Genomic DNA, 18,924 nt, shown 5'->3' with positions numbered 1-18,924 from the left:
CTCTGTATCAAAAAAAAAGTTACTACAGAGCATATTTATTAATGAAACTTTAAAAATTACAGTGTAACAATCCATATTTTAATCATAATGCTCTAATAACTGTTATCTAATAATTATGTTTATTTCAGAAAATGTTATTCATTATGATAAAATAAGGAATACAGTTTATTCTTATGATATGCTACCATTTATAAATTCCAGGTAATAAGATAAATTGTGTCTTTAAATTAAATAGTGATTAATAAACTTGTTTGAACCATAAACTCAAAGAACAGTTAGTACTCATTTTTATGGACCAATTGGAAATTAATACAAAATGAATATAGTGATGGAATTCAACATGGTAGAAAATAAAAACTATTATGTTCCCAGGGACTTAAGAGAAAGCTCTTAACACATTCTTTATTGAGTTCTGGCTCATGTTGTCATAAAGTAGTGTATCTGCTTCTACTAAATTAAAATGGGAATATTAATTTCATGTTTACTTAATGACATGGAAGAAATCAACCCTGAATTAAATGCAGGCAATGCATGTGGTCTAGCCAGCAGCTGCAGTGTAGGAATACAGACTAAGCAAGTGACTGTCCTCTCCTGGTTTTCTTACTGTGGTTTGATATGATAATTACTTATTGTATAACTTTATTTTCAGAGTGTAGAGTGCTAACCCTGAACCATTGAAACTCTTTGTAATTTTATTTTCATTTTAGCTGCAGGATAGAATTAATGATTTAGAAAAGGAGCGAGAACTTTTAAAGGAAAACTATGATAAACTTTATAACAGGTAAATCACAATTCTCTGTTTCATTCTTTTGGACTGTTTTTAATCAAATAATTTATTATCAGAATATCTATTGATTCAAAAACTAGCAACGGGTCATGGCAAGACATATGTTTACTTTGCAAAAGGAAAATAGGCTTTTTAAAGGCATTGGTAACTGGCTTTTACCTGAGCTGTAATATGTCATACGTGGAGAATCAGGTTGTTTATTGTAACAAGCATTGTCACTTGTTGAACACAAGCTACAGGCCGGTAGATGCCACACAGGATGGTCTGCATTCATTCCTATCAGTTCCTTGTAGTTTACATGGCTAGACACCTTCTACAGACGCTGTATGCTCTTGAAGAATGGTATAGTCAGGAGGCCTGAGAAGTTCTTGGAGTCTCTCTACTGGGATTTTCAGCATCCTAACAGATTGAATATGGTGAGAAAGGGGTTTGCTTGCAATATCTTTGTTCCTTGTAAAGAGAATCTTGGACATATCAGCCGCAGCTCAAGAAGAATTTTGAAGAACTACTTCACTTTTGGCTTTTAATATGTTTTGTAATTACAGTATTTAAAAAAATAACCCCTTCTGATAATATTTACAACAAAATCCCACTCCATGGCTAAATCTTATTAAATGATTCTGATCTGTCTGTTGACGTCTATCTGTGTAGTTGTTAACATCTCTTCAGTGTGTGATGACAAACGCGGGTGACATGGAAGCATATTTACCATGTTTAAATACATTTTATTTGATATTCAACAGGTGCTTCATATTGCTAATAGACTGAAACATAGAAAATAGTATCTGTGCTAAAAAAAACCTTTAACCTGTTAATTGGATATTTTGCAAATTAATATACATTTTAATTTTTAAATTTTTAGTTCTGACAGAGTGTGTGGGGAATTTTATTTTGCCTACTTGGAAACATGACCTAAGTCCGTGTTAGGCATTATTCTTATGCTTTGTACCTGTTTTTGGTTTTTTTGTTTTTTGTTTGTTTATTTTTTGTTTTTTTGTCTACTAAGGGTTAACGGTATTCCACCAGTTAAATATTCAGGGCCCTCTGGCAGGAGTAGCCTAGCTAAACATCTTTATTTGGAATTGCATAAAACTTCCTTCTAGACCATTTTATACCAGTTCCTTTTTAATTAACATGAACTAAAAAAGCCTATTACGCCTCCTGGTTAATGTCTCCATCTCTAAAGAATTGTGTATATATTTACATTGATGTATCTATATACTTTATGATCATATATTTGAAATTTCAGGTGTTGTACGATTGTGCAATGCTCAAATGAGGAAAGTGATGCTATCCCTGTATTTTATAAAGGAGTTAACTGGGAAGCCAGATGAACAAACTTATGCAGAGTCGCACGGCATGGCTGGCGTAGCAGTGGAGAACTGAACCCAATTCTTTCTGCTCTAAATCTAGATCCCCCCACCCAGTGTACCACTGTCCCTGATTTTAATTGCATTGGAAAATTATCTGCATGAAAAGGAAGCATCCATGAAATAATGGACCTGTGAAACATGCAGAAATTTTTATTGATTTATCTTGAACATCTTGTAACTCTAAATAATTTAATGTGGTCCAAATACAAAAAGTGCCATTTGGCCATTACTTATAAATTTTTACTTCTCTCCAACTTGAGAATTTACTGAATACACATTCCTGGAATAAAAAACATCAGGCTTATCTGAGAATAATACATAAATGGAATTTTGACAAGGCATATTTTTGTCATATTTACTTAATCACCATAAAACTTTATCTTTCCATATTAGAAGATGATCTAAGAATATAAATCAGGCTTTAAAAGTTTTGCTTTTTTTCTTTAATGTTTTGGGCTTGAACTACATTTTTTCCTCATCACACTAAAAACAGGCTTCATTGTGCTGCTTACACATAAATATTATATGAGGTGTGTGGAAGTAAATGGCTATAATGAGCATCAAAACAATGTCGAAAAATCAACAACCCTTATACATAAAGTCCATATGTACATGTAATCATAAGTAGAACATCAAAACTTTCTGATGGAATTTTTAAAGATGCCTTTGAAAGCATAGAGGAACTGCAAGCATCACCATTGTCTATAGATTCTTACAGCTCTCATTACACTCTTATTCATCATTGCTAAAATTAATGTTAATCAGAAACTAGGCAAGCTACTTGTTTGCTTAGTCACAATGCTAGCATGCTTTAAAAAGGAGCGCATGTGTTTGCTATTCAACGTTGGCTGTTTTTCAGGAGAAAAAGATAATTTGCAGATTGCATTCTCATCTTCCTTCTTTAAATGAAATTTTGAACGTGTTTATTACTTGACATGTGACATACTAGAGAATCATGTGGTAATAAGATAAAACCCTCATGTTAGTACTCGGTGTGAGACTTCTTTAATATGCTAAACATTTTTGATACAATGCCAAGAAGTAAGAACTTTAAGAAATGCTCCATTTTAAGATTCAGAATAATTTTTTGCAATTAAGTCTTCCATTTCAGTGAAAGAGAAACTTTATGCTATGATTGGTAAATCTGTCTTCCATTCCTGAAATTAGTAGTTTGGATGGCAGGGAGCTAGTGAATGCAGATACAATGTTTACATATAATCCAGGTTTCACCACACTTCCTGAGCCTCTCACACACACACACACACACACACACACACACACACACACACACACACACACGTGTACACAAAGTGCTGCTACCACCATCCACTGCCAAGTTTTCATCTTAAAGTTGGTTCAAGGATTCCTGTTAAAAGTGACTTTAAGCTATTAATTTTTCAGAGATGTTGATCTAATTGGCTGTGTTTGTTTGTTTTTTATTTATTTAAGTTAGAAACAAGCTTGTTTCACATGTCAATCCCAGCTCCCTCTCCCTCCCCTCCTTCCCCACCCTCCCCACCAGGCCCTTCAGTCCCCCTGTTTGTTTGTTTTTTTAAGTCCACTTAGAGTGTGACTGTTATAGTGACCTTTCAAGAACTGAACAGATGAGCTTTTATGCTGGGACACTGCTCAGAATTTGAAAGAGCTCGACTGGTCTCTGCTCATTTCTCAACATGAGCTCTGATTGTCTGCAGTGGTCTTGGAGAAGTACCTGTGGGTTTCTTCATGAGAGAGGGGGTGAATCTCCATCATTTCTCACATGAGGGAGTCCTGAAAGTTGGAGTGATGAAGTTTTTCTAATAAGAAAAAAGACCCAAGGGAAGAGAGGAATTTTTAACTTTTATTTTGATCATATCATGTTTTAATCAAGGGTTTGTATTAACAGTATACTTGAGACCCAAGGCAGCCAGTGGGCATGCTAGTGACCACAGGCACCAACAGTCCTGCAAACTGTCACAGAGCATCCCAGTGCAATGGGCACAGAGACAGTCATCCTCCCTTCACTGCCACTGCTGGTATAGAAAAAAAAATTTTCATGAATAAAAAGTTCTTAAACACTCTTCTCATATGCAGATTTAATCATGTATATGGCCCTTACAAAGAAAATGGAGCCAGATGTGGTTCTCCATTTATAGCTACACAGATGGCTCCAAGCATAGAGGAATATAGTAAATTCAAAAGGAATTCCTCATGAAACTCCAGTGGAATGCAGTCCTAAATTTAGAGGGAAGATAGCAGTGGGCTAAATTCAGATTGACTTATGCTGATTTACACTAGTATTTTGTGGGTTTGGAGAAACCAGGCTGCTAAATTGTTCTTAATTTAAACACACACAGCTTCTGATGTTCCTGCCAGACTGGCTGCTGGTGATCTTCTGCTGTGTGCACACTATTGGAACACTACTGTTTCTAATTGCTGGCATCTCAGAGAATGGATAGATGTGCCTATTTCATCATGCTAAGTTTTTTTTCCCCTGGTGGTGCATGTTTTTAATGATAGAGGGCACACATACATACATACACATTCATGCATATGTATTAATTTGGCTAGACACAGAAATTATATACATCTTTCATTTTTAAGTGAATTTGTAAAGGAATATTCTTTATTATTTAACATATGTGTGTTTTATTTAGATTTCATTTAAACCTAGGTAATTCTGCCTTTAACACAAATTAGCTTAAGATACTGGCATATCAGTTGCATGGTGTTGTTTTTTAAGGATCCCTATATGAAAAAAGAACACTGATAGAGGAAAACAGATGCCATCTTTAGAGTGACTTCTAGAGTTCCATTTATTTTCAGGGCAATATTTTAAATGCAATACAAATGCTCAAAATGTGAAATGAATAGTTTTCTTAAGCTGACCTGAGCCTTCTGCAAAAAGTATCTCTTTTGGAATAAAACCTCAAGACTAGTTGGGAACAACATTAAGGTCAATTTTCAATAGTACATTTCTTTTCCATTTACTTCACCTTCAGTATAAAACCAGACTTTATAGATTTTTGTTTCATTTACTGAGTTTAAAATAAGTAGAGGGGTTAAAGCTGTGGGTGATTACTCAGTCAAGTCAAGCTTCACAGATAATGGTTTTCTGCTGAGACACAGATCAAGATAGGTTTTCCTGAAGTCTGGCTATCACCTGGGAAGCTATGGAAACATGAGGTGCCAAGCTGCTCTCTTTGAAATGTCCCTGAGTGTCAGTGAAGGAAGCTGCAGGAGCACCATTGTTGACCGTGTTCAGGACCCACTGGATAGAGAAATGGTTGATTTCTCCCTCCGTGTAGCATCTAGTTATTCTTATCTTGTACTTCTAGTATGCTATGGTCACTAGCAGATTTAAACCTTAACTGAAACTACTTTGGGCTGCAGATGTAACTCAGTGTGTAGAGAGTTTGCACAAAGCCCCAGCATCACATAAACCAGGTGTGGAGGTGCATGCCTATAGATTCAGCCCTGGAGAGATAGAAGCCAGAAGGCCACAAGTTCAAAGTCATCCTCAGCTACATAGGGAATTGAAGGCCAAAAACCCTTTCTCAGAAAAAAAAGGAAGAAAAAGAAAAAAGCACTACACTTTTATTAAGGAACCAATTACAATTCTGTCTTTGTAATCTTTTTACATTAGAGGCATTCATTTTATAACAAACTTTGTTAAAAGATAAAAATAAAACTATTTGTTCTTATCCTCTTGCTTTTGTTTTTAGGGTAATACTGCCCTTGCACCACTTCTTGGTATCAGAGTTACCACCTTGTGCTTCAGTACACCGCCATTTTTGTCTGTGTTATCACAGACTCACAGTATCCTCAGAATTAAAGATCAGGTGGAAAATGCTTTTTCTCTGTATGAGTGAGTGGACTTAGGGGGTTGTGGTCCTCACCACTGCTGAGGTTTGGAACCATGGATTCCTCTGGAGTATGTACAGTATCTGAATTCCTTTACTAGTCCACAAAAGCTGCATGTTGCCAACTTTTCTGACTTTGGAGCTCTAAATTAAGGCCAGTTCCTTTGCTCATCCCACAAACTCTTTCATGTTCCCTAACCGCAGCCTGAGCAAGGCGCCTTGGTTTCAACAGCAGCAGACCAGCATCTGTTTACTTAATTCCTAAGACATGATGACAGTGGTCTCTGTGCCACTAAAAGCTTTCTCTTTATTATTTTCGGGTGAAGCTGATTTCCCAGCTCTCCTTGCATGTCACGTGTGTTTTGCAGTGCCTTCAGTGCTGCCCATGAAGAACAGTGGAAGTTAAAGGAGCAGCAGATGAAAGTGCAGATTGCGCAGCTCGAAACTGCCCTAAAATCTGATCTAACAGACAAAACCGAAGTCCTTGACAAATTAAAGACTGAAAGAGGTACATGGAAATAACCATAGAAATAACCACCCGCTTACTTCTGCAGACATCTGATGCTTATTTGCTGAGGCAGTCAGTACTTCTTGTATGCATAGTGTTTGCCAATCATCCTGCTATCCTCTGGGTACACAGCTTACATCAGTGTGTGTGTGTGTGTGTGTGTGTGTGTGTGTCAAAAGAACTGCTCTTTATTTCCTCAGTCACTTTTATCCAGGCTGTCTCTCATTAGTTTAATATTCCTAAATTCTGAACTTTTCTTTATTTGACAGAAAACAACTATTAATTGAGCACCAGTTTGTTCTCAGCATTTTTCTAAGCTTTGAGGATACAGCAAATAAGGCAAAGACTTGCCCTCATGAGATATGGAAGCCAACGGTAGTTAGAGAATTCTGTAATGTTCAGGTAGTGGCAGATGCAATGGGAAAACCCAAAGCAGGGGCAAGTGAAAGCAATAGCTTCTTGCTGAACAATCTACTAGTTAGATGTCTAGCTCTGTTCTCTTAATCAAGACACTTTGTCAGAATGTCCCTGTTAAAATAATAATCATTAAGCGTAATCATATTAGGTATTGTCTCATAGAAATAAAATGCAATTAAAGATGTCTGGACTGCTGTATTACACACAGACATATGCACAATCAGGGCACAGAGATGCACAGTAGGGGTGACAGATTTTTTTTCTAAAGTGTGGTACCTGTGTGTGCGCCCATGAGATACACCAAGGTTGCTCCTTTGGAATATTTACAATTCAGTTACACGAGAATATTAAAGGTTTAGTACAGCCAGGCATGGTGGTACACGCCTATAAGTAAGACCCTGTGTCAACAACTAATACAACAACAACAACAAAAGGTTAATACAGCATCAGTAAGAAAAATATATTTTTAGGTAGTACTCTTACTACAGGGTCACATTTTATTCACTAAATGAAACATAATTTTTTTTTGTTTTTACGAGACAGGGTTTCTCTGTATTGTTTTGGAGGCTATCTGTCCAGCCTGGCCTCGAACTCACAGAGATCCGCCTGCCTCTGCCTCCCGAGTGCTGGGATTAAAGGCGTGCGCCACCACCTCCCGGCGAAACATAATTTTTATGCTTAATATTCCTAAATTTAGAGTGCATCCATAAGCAATAACAACTTAAAACTGGTTAGCCATGTTTTTTTACATTTCAGCAAGCCTGAAAGAGCAACAGGTAGCCAGTGGTGTCTTTATTCCAGTGAAGCACCAAGTGACCACACTGACTGATAAGACACTTATGAGTCTTTCTAAAGGACTGTAGGTGGGACTAATTGGTGACATGACTTCTTACTTAGTAGACTCTGATCTTAATATCACTATTAAATGCTTACTGGAGTGCTTTGGCTTAGTTGCTCATTAAATACTTGAACTAGAAGTGCCCTATTGCCCCATTCCATTTTCCAAAAATAGATAAATTACACATTCTTAAGCGACAAGGGAAATAAGGGGCAGCAAGATGGCTGAGCAGGTAAAAGTACCCTGCCAGCGAGTTGGATCCCCAGTCTCACGGTAGGAGAGGGCTGCCTCCTGCATCTTGTCCTCTGACCCCACGCACACTGTGGTCCACACTTGTCCTCCGCCACACATAACTTTACAGAAAAAGGGAAATGAAATAAACCTATTTTATTTCTATTTTTTCTGTATTTTCTTAGATATCAAGAATTCCAAAACTTTTGACTTCCAGACATCAGAATTGATCTCTCAAACAAAACTCTTAAAAAGGGTAGAATATTAATTTCTCTTTAAACTATTGGTTTTTTTTATTGATTTGGAGAACTCTTGTTATTAAATATTACAGTTGCTAAGATATTGTAATTTGTCTAGTCCATCCTCATCTTTTTTGCTGGTTCTTTAAGGATTGGTTGAATATTGAAACTAATGCATGTGCACTGTGAACGAGGTCTAGACTCTGTTTTGGCCCTCGAGTTAATCTCTGGTGACACTTGTGGTTCTTCTCCGAGTTGTTGGTGTATGTGGGGATTTACTTTGATAATATGCCCTTTTATTCACTGTATTGTGAATTCAGTACTCTGGGATAAATTTAAACCCATGTCGTCATTGTCAACAATGCCTGTTATTGTTTCTCAGAGACATCCTGAAGATGACTCTACAATAGCTTATGATAGATATTTAAGTAATAATGTTTTAGCATGGTAAGCCACATCTTTCTACATGAAAACCCCCTTAATATTTTTATCTAATAACTTTCTCAGTAAAAGTTGCTAGAAATGTGATTTTCCAGTTATTTTCTTTGAAGGGTTTAAATTTACAATTCCAAGAATTTAAGTTTAAATTTAAGTTTAAATGAATTCTAAGAAAATCAGTTAAAATAATTTTAAGAAAAATATTCTAGATTTTAATAATTTTGGGGGAAATAAAAATTTGAAATTATGTATGTAAGGAAATCTTTGAATATGATGAAAGTTCCTTTTGTGATCCAGATTTTGAGATGGTTTAACTTGACTTTGAACTCTGCTCACACATTTGCCTTCTTGTGTATCAAGTGTCCCTTGCCGGAAGATGCGTCCCTGGCTTCTTGTAGTCATTCATCTAAGCGGCAAGTTATTTTTAGAGAATGTTCACCCCTTTATTCAAGGTACAAATTAGTTTCAGACTGTGTGAATGTGTGGGGAAGGATATGTAAATACAGTTTGCATTTGGTTAGCTCCTAAATTAGCCGCATGTGTTTAAGGGCTTGCTTTTGAACGTTCCTTTCTATCTTTAGCTGAAATGCATAATTCAGCATAATGCATATGGTTATATTGATCACAGCTGAAGATATTAGCACAAAGGAGCTCTGAAAATTGTTTAGTTGAATTGTTCTCTGCACTGTTATTAATGGCGTGCTGGAAGAATGTAAGTTTAAAGAGTGAAATGGTATCTCATTTGAATAAAATGCTGTTTAACTTAACCTGCTTTTTGTCAACTCATAAGGTAAGATGGTGGTTTTTCATCTCATGCAGAGTGCTTTGATTTTTCCTATTATAATTCAGCAAGCCTATTTCCTCTTTGAACTGTAGCCGTTTTGGTACTTCTTAAAGATCCAAAACATGTCTTAAATAAGAAGCTTGATGAAGAAAGACTGCACTGTATAATTCTATATAAATTCTGCAGAGTCCAGCAGTGCTCAATGATATTTTCCCATTAAGTTATTCTCCCACAAATGGCATTCATTTTTAAAATAGCAATGAATGGGTACATAGCTGTCAAAACAAAAAAAGAGTAAAAGGATGGAAATGTTTATATAACTTTGTTTGTATCTACTGATATATTCGTACTAGACAAAATTGTAAGGATTGAGAAAAACCTAGAGCATAAGAAAGATCACAGTGCACTGTGTCTGTGCTAAGTGGAGCAGTGTGCCCTTTGTACAGGGTTTCCAACCTTCCTATCCTGCAACCCTTGAATACAGGTCCTCATGTTGTGGTGACCCCCAGCCATAAAATTATTTTCGTCTCTACTTTGTAAATGTAATTGTGCTATTGTTATGAGTCAAAAGGAAAATATCTGTGTTTTCCCCCTGTGAAAGGGTCATTCAACCCCCAGGTTGAGAACTGTTGCTTCTGCAAACCAGAGAGTGAATTCAGTTATCATCAGCACCTAAGGTCCCTCCCTGTCATAGTTACCATTTGTTGTTATTTTGTTACTCTGTGCCCATTGTCGCTCTGTCTACTAGTTGTTTTAGCTGGATCAATGCAAGGCATGCCACATTACCATTGCATTCCCTAACCAAAAAGTTTGTTTCATAACAATTCACGGATTATTAATGCTGACTCTTAGTTTAGAGACAGGTGTTTGGCCCATACCTTCAACTTTTGAGGTTTTCCACGCTTGGAAATTCTCTTAGTTTACTGGATTTAAGCAACTTATATCATAAAATAACCCTTAATTTTTCTATCCATATAATAGAAATGTTTATATATTTAATAAAGTACCTTTGTGTCTTTATATATCCTAAGGTTTCCAGGAACTATAAGGTATTAAAGTCTTCCCAGTTTAGTCCGCTTCCTCTTCCCTGTGTAATTTAAAGTTTTTACTTGTGTGACGTATTTATAGCTTTAGGAGCACAAAGCCTTAAAAGGACAGAGACATATTTCTGTTTAACATTCAGTCAGACTACAAATGCATTCATGAAAAGAAGTATTGGCAAATGTGTTACTTGGTTTTTTTATTAAGAAAAGGAAACAAAAATGTACAATTTGAATTGAGTGCTTATAATAGACAAAAAATTGTGAGATCAAAAAGAAATTGAGAGAGATACTTTGAATGGCATGGTCTAGAAGTAGCCCACCAGGTGTCCACAATACAGCCTAACTGCCTACCACAGTGAAGACAGTGGGGAGTGCACTTCAGAACACAGCACTAAAGAATGCAATGCACGTGCCTGCTAGCCATTAGTGGCTTTTTATTTTTTAATGTGTCTAGGTGTTTTTGCCTGCATGAATTTCTATGTACCATGTGCTTGCAATGCCTGAAGAGGCCAGACGAGGGCACCAGATTCCCCCAGAGCTGGAGTTACAGGTGGTTATAAGGTGCCATTCGGGTGCTGGAAATTGAACGCAGATCCTCTAGAAAAGCAGCTACAGCTCGTAACTGCTGAGCCATCTTTCTAGACCATGCCCCCGCCTCTTTTTAAGTTAAATGTGTTTAATACAGAGCAAGAAATTAGTATATGAATCTGCCGTTTTCTTGATTCATCCCTAATAGTTCTGCTATGGGCCATGGTGACTGAGTGCCTGGGCACCAGTGTCCTCTCCTTAAAGGTGGCTGAAAACCCATGTCCTGCTAAGAGCAGGAACCGTGAGCTGAGAATACACTTGAGTTATCATTGATGCTACCTCAGAATCTATCTCCTATTGGAACAGATCAGTTAGGGGTATGGCTGATTAAGTTATGGATTTGAATTTATAAAATAAATGATCTTGTTTTAATACAAAGACTTTATGCTAAGTGAGGTAAAGAAAGTTCAAAGAAGTCAATCAGAGCACTAAAAGACAAATTTTTTCTTTTGCATGTCTTTCAGGACCCTTAATAAGTAAGTAAAAATCATATTTTTAGAAACATATATTCTCAGGCATTTCAAGTAGAATGTTCCTTTGAAGTCCCAGAAACCACAGTTTCCGTGTGTTAATGCTGTGAGCTTCAGTCTTGAGTTTTTGATAAGCGGGTGAGTCATGTGGTGGACACATGAGGGGTTCAGTGGTTCCTCAGTCCCTGCTGCCTTCGTCTAAGGTGCTGGAGCTATTTCTTCTCTGACCCGAGCGATCCCAGATCCATCTTGGTGTATAACCAAACTTCAATTTGTTTAAATGTGTTCTCCAACATAATTCTCACTTAAGTTTCTAATTGCGCTAACTTTATTTTTAAGAACAAAATGAGAAGCTTGTGCAAGAGAACAGAGAGCTCCAGCTCCAGTGTCTGCAGCAGAGGCAGCAGCTGGATGAGTTGAAAAGTCGCATGAGGTTTTTCAACCAGGTGAACCATTTCCCTTCTTCAGAGAGCGAGAGAGACAGAGAGAGAATGTGTCTATGTGTGTTTGTGTCTGTCTGTGTGTCTGTATCTGTGTGTGTGTGTGTGTCTTTCTGTCTGTCTGTGTGTCTGTGTGTGTGTCTGTCTGTCTGTGTGTATGTGTGTGTCTGTGTGTGTCTTTCTGTCTGTCTGTGTGTGTCTATGTGTGTGTGTGTGTGTCTGTGTGTGTGTGTCTGTGTCTGTGTCTATGTGTGTCTGTGTCTGTGTGTGTGTGTGTGTCTGTGTGTGTGTGTGTCTGTCTGTCTGTGTGTCTGTGTGTCTTAAGCACAACAAAGGAAGAAACACAGATGTGTCGCTTGGTACATTAGCTAACACACCTGGTTGCTTATGGTCTCTGAGGTGAATCTGAGTAGTTGAGTGTCCTGAGTACTTAGTTTCTTAAATCATAGCCTCCAGGTACCTTGTGTTGTCCTAGATAGTCTAGTGGGAATCTGTGCTGGAAAGTGATTCCTCACTTTGACTTTCTCTCTTACAGGAGAGTGATATTAATGCTGATGACCTGAGTGAAGCTCTCCTGCTTATAAAGGTAGCATTTTAAAAATCAGCCATAGATTCCATGTCTTTCTGTTTCAGTGTAATGATGACCTTTGTCTATGAACCTTATGTGTAGACAGTAAATTATTTGTGCCTCTTCTAAAATCACTGCATCTTAGTGCATGCATGTATTTGCAGGGGAAGGTGAGGGGAGAGAGCACAATGATGTACTCAGATTCAGGAAATGGTTAGATGACATTTAGTTACAGCATATGCATATTTCATAGTGACATCAAAGTCACATTAAGGTAGAGCTCAGCACTCTTATTTAAAGCCCTTTGACTGCAGCACTGTATTTTTACCTGACCCACTGTAAAATCAAGCTTGCCTTCTGAAGTGAGGTATTAAACCATAAATATAACACAAAGGTATTGTCTAGTTTTTTTGTATGTGTGGGGTTTTTTTTTTGGTTTTTTTTTTTTTTTTTTTTTGGTTTTTACGAGACAGGATTTCTCTGTATTGTTTTCGAGGCTGTCGGTCCAGCCCAGCCTCGAACTCACAGAGATCCGCCTGCCTCTGCCTCCCAAGTGCTGGGATTAAAGGCGTGTGCCACCCATGCCCGGCTATCTAGTTTTGAGATACACTTGTATCTACAAGTGCACTTCTTATGTTTATATCATAGTGTACATTTTGATCAGATGAAAAAATAAATGTCTGTGATCTCATTTTTGTTGTGAAATTGATAATTTTTTTATTTTCTGTAATTGTTTCAAATATCTATGCAAAGGTATTTATTAACTAGTCGAAAAACGAAAAACTGTTTCTTGATGTATCACATTAATTCATTTGGTCACATTCTGTAAATTCTTGTTTCAATTAAAAAATTATGGTTTCATTTTAGGCTCAGAAAGAACAAAAAAATGGAGACCTTTCATTTTTAGAAAAAGTGGACAGCAAAATTAATAAAGATCTAGAACATTCCATGAAAGAACTTCAAGCAACTCATGCAGAAACAGTACAAGAACTTGAAAAGACAAGAAATATGCTAATCATACAACATAAAATCAATAAAGACTATCAGGTACTGTCAGACAGAAAATTGAGATGAGTATATTTTCTGTGATACTCTCCTGAACATTGTGTTTTCAAAGCAGCTTTTTGTATTACTCTCTTTCATTATTTATTGTCACCTATTATTAAATATCTGAAGTTTAGCCCTATAACTAGAGAGTTAGGATACACAGTTTAGAAGCAGGTGGCTGAAGCCTAAGCTCAGGGAAGTGCCTAGTGGCGGTGGTCTCACTTCTAGTAGCGTCATTGTAGCCTGCAGTGAGTCACCATGATCATCCAAAAGCCCTGCCACAGCTGTCCATGTCAGCTTTCCATAATACAGAGGACCTGGCACCTCAAAAGGAAGCCGCTGCCGTGTAAGCTGTGTGGCATGACGGTAGGTACCACGCTTCAGAGCTCCGGCTAGCGATCCAAAAGATGTTAAAGTCATCATAGTTTTGAAAACTGCAACTGCAAGTGCATGATTCCTAACATGGTAGCCTTAAATTCCATCTAGGAAATGTTTGAATCCTAGCATGGCAGCTTTAAAGCCCCATCTTAAAACGCTTGGCTCAAAGTCGCTTTGACAGATGCAAATAGGATAATCGTAAGTAGTGAACCTCTCTGTCTCTTATTTTTAGATGGAAGTTGAGGCGGTGACTCAGAAGATGGAAAATTTGCAGCAAGATTATGAACTCAAAGTGGAACAATATGTTCATCTTCTTGATATCAGGGCTGCACGCATCCAAAAGCTTGAAGGTACACTGTGCACAGTTTTATGGCAGTTGAAAATGCTGTCCAAACCCTCATTCACAATATCTTCCTGCTCTGTTTTTTTTCCATTTTGAAGCTGGAATAAGTTACCAGAAGGACTATTTCATCTTTTCTACTTAAGAATTTTTAATAGAATTTTTTGAGAATTTACTGTTTTCAAATTTAGTGTTGTGAGCAAGATTTCAGTGCAGCACAGACAGCATCACAGACTCATGTCTCAGGCCACCACTGTACTTTTGTCACAGACGCAAGTCTCAGGCCACCTTTGTGTTTTCCTTCTAAGCAGTGTGTGCACCTGAGCCGACTCTGTTCTTGCTCTTTATCAGATTCATTTTGCTCATTCACAGCACCAGCTTTTGTTCCTGATGGTTTTTCTTCCTAAACTTCCTTTCTTCTTGACATCAAGATAATACTCTTCTGTGTTTCAAAATCTAACTTGGTGCTTAGCATGCCGGGAAGTGGCTCTGATTGATATAACCACCATCCCTTTCCCTGAAATGCCCTCACAGTGATTTTCAAACTTTAGCAAATACAGAAATCACCTAAGAGAACTATGTGTGGCAATACATGTGTGTAATTCCAGTTTTCCAGGAGATAAAGTGGGAGGAATATGGATTCAAAGCCAGCTTGCACACCATGATAAGTTCACTGGCAGTCTGGGCTATCTAGAGAGACCCTATCTTAAAAAAAAATGTCTAAACACAGAGGTACCATACTGTCTTCAGTTGTTTGTGTACTTTGTATCTCAAGTGACACTATTAGCTTTATGGATTTCCCCCAGCTAGAAGCCAGAACAACCCTAGGCTTCTTTCTGCCACTTGGCCTACTTCACATCTAGAATTCTTTTCCTTCCTCATGGTGGAGTGTGTGTGGGATGACTCCATATCTTCAATGTGAAATCTGTGTGTCTTGGGGACAGAATGAGCATTACATTGTTATTGTTTCATTGATATGGATATCTTCCCTCGAGTTTCTTCATTGGAAACTTAACTGCAAATGCAATCATGTTTAAGAAGTAGTTAAGTATTTGACTTAGCTCTCAAGAATTGATCAATGCCACTACCATGCAAGTGGGCTCATTATTACAAGAGTGGATTTATTGTAAGTGAATGTGGCCCCTTCTCCCTTGGGATAGCATAGTGAGAAAAACCTTGCCAGATACAGGATCTTCAACTTGAACTTCCCAGCCTTTACAACTAACAGTAAGAACTAAATCTCTTAGGTAGGAGTGTAGCTCAGTGGTCGAATTCATGCTGAGCCTGCACAGATGCCTGGGTTCAATCTCCAAAACCACAAAGGAAATAAAACAAGTAATCTTTGTTCTTTATAAATTATCTGGACTCAGATAGTCTGTGATAGCATTAGAAGTGGATTAAGACAATGCTTTCTGCATTTTCTTGGCACACATTCTTTCCAGTAAAACACAGACTTCTGTTTACTGGTCTGGGTTATATGAGTTCCTTAAGGGCAGTGCTTCAGTTTTCCCCATCTGTATTCTTATTGGCTACTGTTTGATTATGATGTCACACAGGCTTCATTGAGTTATGGAGTGAATTTCTGAGTATAGCAGACAGTCAAAGTGTGCCGGTAAAAGCTTGCAAAGACTTGAGTGAAAATTCTTCACTTGGTGACCTCCTTTTTAACCAAGAAAATTCCATTAGACAGTCTTTTATTGAGTACTACATGGAACAAAAGGTACACAGTGCTCTTTGACTTCTGGAAAGTTCTGTTCAGCCAGATAAAGACATTTAGTCAGTTCTTCTTCATAGACGAGAAGTTCTCTAAGTTCTCAACCCCCACGGCTCTCCTAAACTGCTGTAGAAGCCTGTAAAGGATAAAACTAGTTTTATAATAATATATTATTTGCCTTTTTCATTTTTATTCTCTTACAACTTTATAATGGAGTTTCTCAGAGGCTGTATGATGTGTGATATCACAACAAATTAAACACAGCCACAGATCTATATTCCAGCTGTTTTCTATTAAGCCAGACCCTAAAGACATTTGTAAAAATGTTTTTTAAGTTGAAAGGATTAAAATAATGCCACTCTTCTCACATTTTTTGGAAATTATGACTTTGAAAAAATAAATACTATGATTTATGTTAACATGTTATAGGTTATTGTTACATGTAAAAAGATACTTAGCTTTTTTTTCTTTTCAATATGATCAATAACTATAAATTGTTCTCAAAAGATTTTTGGGATCCTCAATAACTTTTTGTTTTATTAGTTTTTTGAGACAGGCTTTCTCAGTATTGCTTTGGAAGCTATCCTGGAACTTCCTTAAAATATCCTTAAAGCAGATATTTTTCAGGAGTGTCTTATAGGATGAGCTGAAGACACTGGAAACTTAAGGGTAATACTAGGGGAAGCTGTGCATATAGAAAGATGCATAGCCTTAAAAAGAAAAGGCAGCTTTATGTAGTGTAACTGATGTACGTTTACTGCAGGGTTAAAATATAAACTATTTAGTTTAGGCCTGTGTGTACAGCTATGAAACTATCACCATAATTGAGATGTTGGCCGTACCCATTACCTCTCCCAGAGCAGGAGCAGGCGTACACTATTAAACTAAAGAGATGGTACCCAGTAAACAAGAGAGACCTTCTGTGCAGTATGAGCATGGCTAAAGGAGCACATGGCATCTGAATAGTGGCCTCAACTGTGAGCTACCTGTTCTTTTTCCTATTCCTTGCTAAGGCCATCTTACAACCACAGGTGTAATTCTTTCCATTTTCATTCTCTTATTGTAAATTGATGAATTCCAGTTGCTTATATTTTGAAGTTGTAATTTTGTTTAATGACTGATGCCAAAGCAAATCTTGAGGACTTTTTGTTGTTGTTAATGGGCATTATTTGCAGAAAATAACAGTACAGTTATAGACTTTAAGATGGAGAATATCACTGAAAGCCCCAGACATCCTGCCACTTCAGAAGCTAGTTAGCATCTGCATATGTCAGCATTTTGACATCTGTAAACTCTGTCTTCCCTTGCAGCCCAGTTAAAGGACATTGCCTACGGCACTAAGCAGTACAAATTTAAACCAGAAATCATGCCAGATGACTCTGTTGATGAATTTGATGAAACCATCCACCTGGAACGAGGAGAAAACCTATTTGAAATCCACATTAACAAAGTCACCTTTTCTTCTGAAGTCCTGCAGGCATCTAGTGACAAAGAGCCTGTCACTTTCTGTACCTATGCTTTCTATGACTTTGAACTGCAGACAACTCCCATTGTTCGAGGCCTTCACCCAGAATATAACTTCACTTCTCAGTTTCTTGTCCATGTAAGTGACTTGTTTTTGCAGTACATTCAGAAGAACACTGTCACTCTGGAGCTCCACCAAGCCTACAGCACAGATTATGAAACAATTGCAGCATGTCAGTTGGGATTCCATGAGATTCTAGAAAAAAGCGGCCGAATATTTTGCACAGCAAGTTTAGTTGGTAAGTATAGTTTATGATCTTTGGATGTCTGACTTACTAGGTTGGCTTTTATGTTCACTGGAATTCTACATTATATCTTTATTTTTAAAGTTTTATTTTATTCCATGTGTATAGGTACTTCACCTCCGTGTGTGTGTGTGTGTGTGTGTGTGTGTGTGTGTGTGTGTGTGTGTATACATACCACATACACGCTTGATGCCACCAGTCTGCTGGAACTGGAGTTAAGGACAGTTTGAGCTGCCATGTGGGTGCTGGAATAGAGAAGCACCCAGTACACTTAACTACCAAGCCATTTCTCCAGCCCCTATGTTTGTATCTTATCCTTCATATTACGGGCATTTTGGGTAGGTGATCTTTACTCACAGAGGATTAATTGAATGATCTTCAATGTCATGAATGATGGTGTAAAATAGCTATGAAAACTTATGACCATTATAAATAGTCATTAAACTTACAAAGTCAAATGTTTATTTTCATACTGATACTCTTGCTTAATTAAATTATTCATTGTACTGCATTCTTCAAATACTTCTGAAGACATGTCAACACTGAATTCTAGGAACACTAATTAGTGGTAAATAAGGCCTATGCCTAAGGGGAAGATATATTTATCATGTGTATGATAAATATATTTATTTATTAAAGGCAGGAAAACCAGCCCGCCCAGCCCACCAACTGTAAAGCTCATCAGAGGCTTATAGTATGTAAAGAAGAAAGAATCAATAAAGTGAAAAAGCTTTGGCAGACATCAGACACTTGTCCAATACAGATTTGCCACCAGCACAAATCCCAAGAGAGATATAAGAGCACAGTTCAACTGAACCCTCCCACACATCTGTGCACATAACTGAAATTATCTCCAATTTTCAAAAAACACCAAAGAAGTCAGTCTGGCACTTCATCTTGTTTGTTCTTTTTTTTTTCTAAATTTCTTGGCCTGGCGGTGGTGTGCAAGTTTAATCCCATCACACAGGAGGCAGAGACAAGGGATCTCTGTGAGTTCTAAAACAACCTGGTCTATAGAGCAAGTTCAAGGACAGCCAGAGCTACTACACAGAGAAACCCTGTCTCAAAAAACCAACAAATTTTTCCTGATACTTCCCATTTTTTCCTTTT

The 18,924-nt window shown here is 37.4% G+C and overlaps 1 protein-coding gene across 4 annotated transcripts in view; it reads left to right on the top strand.

Moving 5' to 3' along the window:
* Positions 1-18,924, top strand: part of Rpgrip1l (RPGRIP1 like) — a 92,875-nt gene that overhangs the window by 25,514 nt on the left and 48,437 nt on the right. For 2 of the 4 annotated variants that reach the window (XM_040735283.1, XM_040735281.1), the window contains exons 9-16: positions 708-781; positions 6,371-6,510; positions 11,553-11,564; positions 11,898-12,004; positions 12,534-12,584; positions 13,434-13,613; positions 14,224-14,341; positions 17,356-17,808. In XM_040735283.1, the coding sequence (XP_040591217.1) occupies positions 708-781; positions 6,371-6,510; positions 11,553-11,564; positions 11,898-12,004; positions 12,534-12,584; positions 13,434-13,613; positions 14,224-14,341; positions 17,356-17,808 (1,135 nt within the window). The remainder of the gene's footprint in view (positions 1-707; positions 782-6,370; positions 6,511-11,552; positions 11,565-11,897; positions 12,005-12,533; positions 12,585-13,433; positions 13,614-14,223; positions 14,342-17,355; positions 17,809-18,924) is intronic. The other 2 variants (XM_040735284.1, XM_040735282.1) reach the window with 1 other exon arrangement.

The sequence above is a fragment of the Mesocricetus auratus genome, unplaced genomic scaffold, assembly GCF_017639785.1.
Source record: "Mesocricetus auratus isolate SY011 unplaced genomic scaffold, BCM_Maur_2.0 Super-Scaffold_100045, whole genome shotgun sequence".
NCBI classification, from domain to species: Eukaryota; Metazoa; Chordata; class Mammalia; order Rodentia; family Cricetidae; genus Mesocricetus; species Mesocricetus auratus.
Note: the sequence above shows the minus strand (reverse complement) of the source record. Positions and strands in the feature narration are given on the sequence as shown.